This window comes from Gallus gallus, chromosome 1, assembly GCF_016699485.2.
Source record: "Gallus gallus isolate bGalGal1 chromosome 1, bGalGal1.mat.broiler.GRCg7b, whole genome shotgun sequence".
Classification (NCBI taxonomy): Eukaryota; Metazoa; Chordata; class Aves; order Galliformes; family Phasianidae; genus Gallus; species Gallus gallus.
Genome location: NC_052532.1, coordinates 137,889,659 through 137,900,623, shown reverse-complemented (window position 1 = coordinate 137,900,623; position 10,965 = coordinate 137,889,659). Strand labels below are relative to the sequence as shown.

At 44.8% G+C, this 10,965-nt stretch overlaps 1 protein-coding gene across 3 annotated transcripts in view; it reads left to right on the top strand.

The window, feature by feature from the left end:
- The first annotated feature begins 518 nt into the window (after positions 1 to 518).
- Positions 519 to 10,965, top strand: part of ATP11A (ATPase phospholipid transporting 11A) — a 120,856-nt gene continuing 110,409 nt past the window's right edge. For 2 of the 3 annotated variants that reach the window (XM_040662546.2, XM_040662539.2), the window contains exon 1: positions 519 to 807. In XM_040662546.2, the coding sequence (XP_040518480.1) occupies positions 769 to 807 (39 nt within the window). In that variant the 5' untranslated portion in view covers positions 519 to 768. Of the gene's footprint in view, positions 1,076 to 10,965 lie in introns of all 3 variants that reach the window. The other variant, XM_046906768.1, reaches the window with a different exon arrangement.

Sequence of the window (10,965 nt, the reverse complement as noted above, 5' to 3'; positions counted from 1 at the left end):
GTCGGGGCTGTAACGCCCTTTGGAAGCCGAGATATTTTTCTAACGGCTCTGAGCCCCAGGACCGCCATCCCTCAGCTGCCGGCACGCGAAGGGCTGCGCTCCGCCAGTTCTGCCTCGAGCACGGCTGTAGTTCACCTCACCGCACTGACAGCGGCTGTTTACCCGCGGTGTAAGGCGGGCGGCGAGCGGGGTCCCAACAGAACGCTGTTCCTCAGAAAGGAGCGGCCGCCACTCCCGGCCGCTCTCTGCCCGCTTCCCACGGTCGGTGCGGCCGTTGCGAGCTCTGAGGGGAGGAGGGAGGGGCACTGCCGCGCGCATGCCCGCCCGCCTCGCGTGACGTGAGCGGCAGGGGCAGCCCGGCCGAGATCAAAGCGGCCGCGGGGCGCGCCGGGCCGGGCGGTGGCAGCGAGGGGAGCGGCGCGGGGCCCGCCCGCCGGATAAAGCCCTGGGCCGGCCCCGCGGGGCGGGCGCAGCGGGGGGTGGGTGTGCGGTCAGCCGGGCGGGCCGTCGGCGGCGTTGCTCCTTTGCGTCTTCTCCTCGCCTCGAAAGCGTCGCGGCAGCCGCTCTGTGGGGCATGAGGGGCCGCGGGGCAGCGCGCCGCAGCGGCGGCGGGCAGCGCACGGCTTAGCCAGGACGGCGAGGAGCGGCGGGGGAACGGGCGCGGCTCCCTGCATGTGGCACGCGAGGAGAGCCGGGCAGCCCGGCGGCAGCAGAGAGCAGCCGGCCGCGCGGTCCTGAGTGCCGGGCAGCGGCGACCGGCCGCCCGTCATGGATTGCAGCCTGCTCCGGACCCTCGTGAGCCGATACGTGAGTACCGCCGCCCGGCCACGGAGCTTCCGACGGGATCCCCTCGGGGCGCCCCTTCCGAGCGCGGCATCGCGGGGGTCGGGGCGGCCCTCTGCCGTTGGTGCGAACGGCTGCGTGCAGCCCGGCCCCCAGTGGGAACGGCTCTCGGCGCTGGGAGACGTCCCGAGCTCGGTCGCGGCTCTGCTGCTTGTCCCGTTTGGTTCTCATGGCTCAATCCGGCTGCCTTTTGCGGAGCTGGCCGTTTTAAATAGGCGGGCGAGCGCTCAGGGTAATCTTCTCTGTCTGTAGATGCGCGCGGTGGGATTCGAGCGCTCCCAACTTGCTTCGGGGACGGAGAGTTAACCTTACGTGCTGTTCTCTCCCACTCCCAGCGCCGAAGCAAACCAGTACTGTGTTACAGTGGGTCCAGGTGTAGAACGCGGTGCGTAAAGCACAGATCCCTGTGATCCGAGGGCTGGGAACGGCCAGCAAGCAGGAGGATGCGGGCTGCTGCTTTTGGGTGTAGGAGAAACTTAGAAAACAATTGGGAAGTGCTGTTGCAAAGAGGCAGTGGGGATTTCCATATACACACAGCTCTTCCTCTCCTGCAGGAAATGCTGTAAGTTTGGAAACTTTCACGCTCTGACCATACCTGTGTTTGGTCAGAACGCCCTTAGTTTTGGGTGTGTTGAGTTCTGTTCACGTAATGCACGCTGAGCTTTCTCGTTTATGTACAGATGGAGAAAAAAATCGGGTGGGAAATGATATTAGATTTTGTTTATTGCTTGCGTTATTCCGTGGGATGAGGAGAGAATATGAGGAGAGAATAGGTGAGTACTGAACGAAGCGATGTGGATAGGCATCCTTAGAAAGCAACCCTGAGGGGAGGAGGAAGTACTGCAAGAACGATGAGGTGTGAGAGAAGAAGTCTCTGTGGGTGTGCAGCGCCCGGGTGAGCTGTGCTGAGCTCTGTTAAGAAATAACATCAGTCTGAGTGTACTGATCTGGCACTGCTGATCTTCAGGTGGGGTTTAACTGAAGATTTCATGTGTTCTCACAGCTGAATCCAGTATGGATACTCCAAAAAAAAAAAAAAAAAAAATCATACCACATTCATTGTGCAGAGAGCAAACTGTGATCTCTAGGCATTTTCTGCATAACTTTAGCGCTAACCTCTCTTTCAAACTGAGCATCAGATGTGATTGAAACGAACTTAAGATTAGCTCTAATTCTTATTTTCAAAGACGAAGATGTAGGTAAGGGGGCAGCATGATGGAAAAGGTAAGGCACTCGAACTTCTAAGCTGTGGACCATCATCATGCTCCTGCACTGCTGATGAGGGTAATTCAGTGGTCTAAAAACCTGATGAAACACTTAGCCCTTGTGTGATCTAGGAGATTTTTCCTCACTGCTTTCTGCGTTATGTGTATGCCCTGTGGGCTGCATCTGGATAACTGCCTGGCTGTTCCAAGCTGCCTTGTGTATTCTCACCTGTTGCTTGTTCTTTTTGCACTACTTTTTCCTCAGCCATCAAGTCAGTTTCTTCACTTTTATTTTATATTTTGTTTATTTTTTTAAAAGTTTTTTCTTCCAAGGGAAGAACACTTTGGACAAAGCTGTTGTCAGTAAACTTGGGATCATTGTTTCAGTAAGGCCATTAAATCTGGCATGCTGATTACTGTATTGTTTTGTTTCTTTTCTCCATGGTTCATCTATTTTTATACAGCTACAGCAGTGAAAATGAAAATTAATATTGAATGCTGTGCCTGAAACTGACTGCTGTAACTGAGGAACAGATGCACATGTCAGCAGTGTTGCTCAACAGTTGTTCACCCAAGCTGTGTACGAAACAGTTATGGTTCAGAAGTGTGGATGTGCTTGCCTTTTTCCAGGCTACTTTTTGATGAGGGAGAGCAAGCAGTGGCATTTCTGCAGGAGTCAAAGAGAAAGATACAAGGCCAAAATGTACCAAAGTAAGCTCAGATTTGGGATTATTTCAAATCTGTGCAGAGACTATTCAGCAATTGATGGCCTAGAACTATGAATTGTCATTCTCTAGACTGCACCCAAGTCTCTAGGGACTTGGTTAGCTGTGGATCTTCCCTGGAGCAGAGCAGTTGCTACTTGAAGGAAGCTGGAGATGCTGCTGGGGTAATTGCATTGTACTGATGAAAGCTTCTAATGCAGCAGTGTCTGAGTCCTGTGTAACTGCTTTCCTTTCTCCCTGATATGTGTTGTAGGGCATAAGTTAAGAACTGTCCTAAATGTGCTGAAAGGTTTCCCTGCAAATCCCCCACCCCATTTCCCTTGTTATTGCAGTCACTGTCCTGAAGCAACGCAAAATAGTGCATATCTCAAAGGCTGTATGGAAGCACAGTGATGGCTGGGTGCTGTCAGGTCAAGCTGACGTCAGTTTCCTGATTAGCATTTTCTAATATGCATGCTGTTCACCTGCACTGAGTGTCTTTTATTTGTTTGTATCTTCCAGACATTGGAACCCTCCAGTGCCATGGTTGAGTCAGACCCATGTTCGGCATGCTGCTCATACCATATCTTGCATCTCTTTACTGAGGGATGGAACAGTCTCCTAGGACAGAGGCAGTGATAATGTTGTCTTACTCCATTTCAAAATGGTTATTGTGGTGTTCTGCCTCTTTCTATCCATCCTGCAGATTTCTTTTGCTCTAGTCCTTTCTGCGTTCCATGGCTGCAACCATACAAAATTTATAGGGCTGTTGGGGAAGAATTACTTGCTGTGCAGAGGGTGTCTGTTTCACTGCAGTGCAGCTGATCTAATGTTCAGAGTTGTTTTCTAAATGCTTCCTGATCCTTCAGCCTGAAATAGAGCAGTGCAACTTATTTGGGTTTCAGAATACTTCTTATTTGGGTTTGAGAATATTTTGCTGCTTCAAATTGTATCCACCGTACTGGTGGCATCTTTGAGTAATGCAGTAGAAGCACCTTTACATACAGCTTTCCACCACATGGAGCAACGGAAACTGAATGAAGCTTTCTGTAACTAAGATAAATTTTGGCAATTGTTTCATTTACTTTCCCAAAGAAGGGGAATAGTGACCCCGTGAGGACTGTGAAAATCCCCCCTGGGAGTAGAGGTGGGGGTAAAAGGTTTGATATCACACATTCTTTATTAGAATATAATCTTTATTTCTGAGTGGTGCTTTTGCATCAGGTGTGGTGCTGCTGTCATACCTTTGGGTTGTTTGTGTGTTCCCCAGAAGATGTGTGCTACCCCAGGGTGGGCAGCCTCCCCATCTGAGAAGGCTGAGTTAACGTGTGCTGCCAGTGTTTGCCACACAGACCCTGCCTCTGTGATCAGTGATGAGCAAAGCTGGTCACTTTAACATTAGAAGTGTACATTATTTAGGGCTGGGTGGGAGGAGGAAATAAGCACAGCATCGTAATCAACGCTGTGTCCATAGATGATTGATGACCTTCAGTATTAAATTAGATTATTTGGAATGCTTGTTATATGTCATCAAGCAGTATGTTTTGTCCATGTAACTGGGGTTACATTGGCTTTGTCTTTTAACTTTTGCTGTGGGAGTAAAGGGCTTTGCTGATCTCAGGGCTTCTGAAGTTCTTCAGGAGAGAGAAGTTGAGAGATAGCTAATACTCTTAAAACAAGTCTCAATGCCATCATATCTTTCATAAAGTGAGCACTGGTTTTCCTTTGCTTAATGAAATGTGTGTGAGTGCCTTGTGCATTCACAACAGCTGTTTATGGCAGACTGTGGGTTTGCATATATGTGAATATTGTTGACTTGAATATGTCTGGGCAACCTGGAAAACATCACTCCTAGCATATGTTTCTTTGAGCACTGGATGGTCACTCACCATCTTGCAGCAGAAGGTGACAGTCTGTTCTGTATCTGTAGGACAGCTGGCCCCTCACCACTAAATGTTCCTGCCCAGGTCAATTGCTTTGAATTGTACCATAAATATTGGGCCAGGGCTGCATTACCGAGCACTTCTGCCTCCTGTATGTAGTATGCTTAGAAATCCTGCTGCTGCTTCCCCTCTTGTTCTCATACTACTTTAGGAGTACAAACCTGAATGTTATGTATTTGTTGCTTGTGTAAGCATCTCTAAAGGTATACAGCAGCATGTAAAGATTCACTTCCAAGAGAAAGAATGATTTACTACAGCTCTGGCCTCTGGGAACCTTCTGGTCTATTAGTTCTGCAGGTAGTTCTGAAAAGTCTTCTTTAGGGAGGCTGCAATAAATGAAGTTACAAAACAATGCTTTATTTTTCACTTCTTTAGAAGAAGTGGGTTGACTTTACTTGTAGTTTGAGGAGGTGATTGACTCATCTGGCCAGGAGGTTACATTAGTATTTCCTTTTTCCGAGCACATTCAATTCTAAATCGTGTTAGCCTGGGAATTTTGGTTAATAGTTCAGACAATTATGTTGTTTCTATTTTCAGTGTAAAATCCAAACCTGTTTTCTAATTAGATTTCCAAAGTATTTTGCTTGTATACGTAGTCTTATTGTAAATGAATATGGAGCTTCAGGATTTTCTTTTTTGTGTGATGTTGATAGAAGGTGGATGTAGCTACTTTAACCTGAAAGCTTGAAAACTGTAACCTTTGGTGTTCTGGAATTATTTGCCTACAAGGCCAGTCCATTTATCAAGCAGTTGAGGTGATCTGCAGTTTTCTAAGCTTTGCTAACACACCTGAAGGCAACTCTGTGTTCCAGTTCTTGCCTTCCCTCACAGCCACTCAGCTTTCCCTGGGACTCTACAGACCGGTGTCAGAGAAGCTTTGGCTGCATGTTCCTTACTCAGGGTGCCTCTTTAAATGAACACTGTTTTTTTCCCCCTAGCTGTCACTTGCAATAAGTCAAAAGGGTTAGGTCTTTTTCCTCCAGTGATAGAATTTGACAGAATTTTAAGCTGTCTGTTTTAAATGTCATATGAATGTGTTTATATCCTGACTCTGTCTGCAAGCAGTCTGAACTGTACAGAAGACATTCTCATTAGGGGTTAGGCATGTATTTACAGGCCAGTAATTAGTACCTTGCATTTCTTAAGTGTTCGTGTCTGTCCCTGGCATGGAATGCACTTCTTATATCTCTCCTGGATGTCAGCATGTCACAGTTCTTCCTGATGCTTCCCATCTCACCCTTCTGCCCTGTTGCATGGGGGTGCCAGTTGTTCTGGTGCAGAAGGTGTGACAGGGTATGTTTAAACAGCATAGGTAACTTCTGAATTCCTGTCTCCCCCAAGCATCCTTGCTTTGTTATTCTCCTATCTGCATGGGGTTGGTTGGTTTGTTTCCTCTGGGTAATGAGCCCGGACAGTGTGCTGACTTCATGCTTTTCATGGTTTTTGCTTTAAAGAGGCAAAGATTGAAAGGTTTACTTATTTCAAGAGTTGATTCTAGTGAGCACCAAGTGTGGCTGGTGGGTGATGGCACTTCTGCAAATCTACCTAGCTCCTGCACACCGGTAGTGACTTCTGTTTCATGTTCTTTCCAGCTTTGTAATGTGTTTTTCAGCTGTTTCATTATAATCTGAAGCTCCCCAGATCTCAGCATTACCTTCAGTCCCTCTGGGAAAAAAAAACAAACTTAACAACCAACCAACCAGAGGGACAGTAAACAAGAAGAATTGCGGGGCCTAATTAGCTAATTTCTTTGAGAAAGATGCCATTTCTTTATCTTTTGAGATGAATGAAAGTAAGACAGTACGTAAGTAAAACAGTTCAGTTGCAAGATGTTGGAGAATGTACTACAAAGCTGGTTGCTATTGGCTACAAGATACTGCTCACCTATATGCAATGGATACTTCTGCAATTTAAACCCTCCCAAACACATTCTCTACTCTGAGTGTATTTAAGTGACTTAGAATCATAGAGTCACCAAGGTTGGAAAAGACCCCCAGGATCACCCAGTCCAACCATCCACCGCTCACCAATGGTTCTCACTAACCCATGTCCCTCAACACAACGTCCAAACGTTCCTTGAACACCTCCAGGGTCAGGACTTGAAGTAGATCAAGAACTCCTAACCTTGCCATTTTTAGCATCAAAAATAACTTGCGCTTTTTCTTCTGATATGAGAATTGTGTAGTTGCTTTTGTCAACTTTTTTATTGCAGTATAGTTTTGCTCTTGTGCCTCTTGTAGGGTGCCGCAGAATCCTTTCTGAAAGTAGGAAGCCTCTTCAAAATCATTAGCGGGAATGAAAGAAGGTGCAATACAACTTAGCACGCTTACATCTTGAAGTCCCCATGCACTGTTGCTCATTCATTCTTTGCTCCTGTCATACTGCAGTAATTGAAACAAGAAAAGTGGCAGGGCAAAATGGGATTTTCTAGTGAGCCTGCCTTTTTGAAACTGAAACACTTAAAAAGCAATAACTGGGCTGACAAGTAAAACATTTCACAGATATCATACCAGGCTGCTGCTTGCGCTGTCAAGGTGGGGATATAGGCTCATTTAATTTAACAGGACTTAAATGCAATGAGGAAACAGTTGTGTTTTGGATGTGCTGCGGTGTGATTGACAGCGAGATGCCACCACCATGTCATGTGTATACTGGCAGGGAGAGGAAACCAACAGAAAGCTCTGCCACAGAAAAGGCAGAGCAGATGTTTTAGCACCTGTTATGTAACTGGATTTGACTTTACTGTTTTTGGTTGTTGTTGTTGTTTTTCCTTCAACAAAATAGCCTGCCTCTCCTCATTTTAAGTCTTTTAGTTGGATTATGTTTTTCCAGAATAGTGCTTCTTATTCTACTGGTTTACCATTATGCAGTATGATATTGCATTTCTATTTGTGTAATTGTCAAGGGATGTTTCAGTTGAAGTTCATCCTGAACTGAGGCGGAATGACACTGGAATGCTATTATCTTCTCTGCTATAATTGCCATGGCAACAACTGCAGGTAGACAAGGCAAACCAAGAATCCTTTATATCACAGATACCAGGCCTGTGTTTTTCTTCCCTCTTGGTAATGACTCTGGGATGCTTGTGGCACAAACGCACACCGAGTCATCACAAGAAGTGATTTCTTAGCTTTTGTTTCATTTAATTGACTTCAATTTTATTAAATGTTTATTATTTGTGATACTATATTAAAATTGCATGCTTTCTAGGAAGAAACTGGCAGCCTAGCCCAAATTGTTCTAGGAGATGGATGGCCTAAGCCAGGGTCTGAAAGTTTGGAACTTTACAGCCTGTGGGCTATTAAAGCACTTAGATATCTCCTGTGGATCTGGATGTTAATTTATCTGCTCTTCCTCCATCTGCTTTTACAACAAGGATGAGAGTATTGCCCAGCTCTTTTGCAGAGAGATGTTTTAAGGGTAGTTGAAAGCTTTGAGATAATTAAGTACTAGAAAGAAGAAAACTAGTTCACACTGTAAGCCTGTAACAAGTATATTTAGTGTGTTGGTTTTTTTGCCCTCACTGCTTAACTGTTCTACGTCTTTTTCTTATGCTACCCCTGATTATAACCCCACTCTCAATCCTCCAATGACACATGCTCACTTGCAGATGTGTCCACATGTGCTCTGTGAAATTGTGTGCAATTCCTTTGGCACTGTCAAGAACTATGCCAAGTTACGTCTAGATATTTGGGTGTACTGTGGAGGTTGTTTTTATGATAGTTGCTTACAAGCATGAAAAGATAAGAATTGGGAGTTTTCATGGGAATGCTTTTCTATTCTGCTATTCCTTGTAGATTAATTTTCCTTTTTGAAATATGAGACCGGTTAATTTGTTTCCTTCATTAATCATTAAATTAATCTAGATAGAGGGGTGAGGGGGGAAGAGTAGTGTTTCTTTTTCCTAGTGGTGCTGACTAATCTCTCTGCTTCAGTCAAAAGAGGATTTCGTATAACCTATTTTAAATAGAGGATTAAGGACAATTAGGTTCTTCCTCTACATCACTACTAAGATAGGATGTTGTGAAATCCTCTGAAAAGAGCATCTGTCGAAGCACCAGTGAAGTTTTGCAAAGTTAATGATCAAAATAGTTATATGGGGGGCTTTTTTGCTTGTGGCAAGTGCTTGTCCAGAGTGAAAAGTGGATGAAGGGGGAGAGGAATTGAGCTGTTTACCCTGTAGCGTTTTGTTTCTGAGGCTTCTAAGTTGTGTTGTAAAGTGGATAGGTAGAAGAACTGGAATGGATTTTTTTTGCCTGAATTGCATTAGGCACTTGCATTTCATGCTTAGCATTTTACATAGCCCTTTGTATCTTCTCAAAGTATTATCAATAAAAGTTGCTTTCAGAAGTTGGTACTTAAGTATAATGATAACGCTAATGCCATTCATTTCTTCCACTTTGTGTTCCTTCATTTATGCCATTCATAATGATTGTGTGGCCTTCCTTGAGGTGGATCTGAATTGAAAGTGGTATTTAATAACTAAGGTTACACTACTGTGCTTTCTGGGAGGTCATTACAGGATAAAACCAAGGAATGTACTACCATAGTTGGAAAACATGATGCGTGTAATGATTAATGCAAAGGAAAATTGTGTATTTTGAAGGCGGTTTGCTTACTAAATGGACCTTTAGTGAATGATAGAAATGACTTTCGTGGGATGTGGACAGTACAGTGCAAAGTTGTAAAGATACTATTGGAATGATGCCTCTGAGAAATTGCTCTTGTAATCTTAACACTAATAGTTTCAAGTAGGATACTGATAATTGCTGCTGCTTCAGTTTTGTTTCCCACAGAACACTTATCTAGAGGGTACAGTCTACTTTTGAATGCCAGTACACTTGCAGGATGATACACTATCTTCAACCAGAATCATTCTAAGGGTTCTGGGTGGCTTAAAGCTCTTTGCAGGCATTGCAGGTGTATTCTCTGTGCAGCAGCTATCTAACACTTACAGACACGGTCTTCAGTATTCATGAGGACTCAAGGCTGTGATAATGAGTTGGTTCTTAAAAATTTGTTTGTCTGAACACAGCTGTTGATTTTTTTTCTTACTTTTTAAGACGAAGTAACTGACAGGGCTATCTTCATTTCACCTGCAAAGGCTGAAGTGTTGTTAATCTTCTAAACAGCATTAACTGGCTGTTAACTACTTAGAGTAGTCAGGTGACCAGATGGCCTAATTCAGCAGGAGGTGTCTGTGTATAGCGACTGGGGGGGAGAGAGGGGAGGAAAATGGGTGTGGGGGGGTGTTGGCATGGGGAAAGCTATGCCCTGAGGCCTAAACTGCTTCACGACTTTAAGGTGATGTGTGAATATGCGAGAGTTCTAGATTCTGCCTGTTTTTGTCTGATGTGAGGAGTCTAAGCCTTGATGCCTAAGTGGCTATAGCATGTAGAAACAAAAAGAGACCTTCAGGTACTCTCATGAAGCAATGTACGGTGAGTAAAAGCAGGTATAAACAGAGCTTTATATAGGACAGTCTGGATTCTTCTGTCTTGTTCAGCTTTGAGGTCTCAAGCTTCCAGCATGGGACTTAACTTCTTCCCTAGGAAGTACAAGGGCCACCATGAACACTTTTACTTACAGTACTAATGGTATCTTATAACTTCTTCAAAGCATTTTTATGTCAGTGTATATGTATGTGTGTGTGTATATATATACACATATGTAAATTAAATGACTCAAGGCTAGACTTCTGCTGGGTGTATAGAATTAAAATCTCAGTATTCCTTTACCATTTTGTAGTATATATCTAATGACAGAGTGTATTAAACTGAAACTAATAATGTTTTTACCCATGCTTTTTTTGTGTGTGTGCATGTTAAAAATGGTAACAAAAGCCAAATAAGGTTTGGTTGAGTCAAGGTTGTAGTGGAGTAGTGAGGCAATTGCAGGTATTTGCAGAGCTTTAAAACTAGTATGCCTGTAGCGTTGCTTTTTTCTACTTGTTTGTTTCATCTCCCTCAGACCACTTAATTGTACTTACAAGTTCTTGACTTGCTACAGAGTAGGAGTTGCTTGTTTATGCAGCTTCTAGCTGACCTTCGTGTTAGAGTGGGGAAACAGTGCCTCTGAACTCGTCGCTTTCTCTTTGCAGCTGTGCCTCGGTCCAGGGAAAAAGCAGAGAGCTGCAGAGCCTGGCAGGGATCTCCTTGCCTTGTACTGGGCAGGGGGAGATCGGCCGAGGAGTGGGCAGGCACGGCTGTGGCTCTGCTCCTGGCTGCAGGCAGCCGTGTGCTGCCTCTTCCTTGAACTGCCCAAAACTGA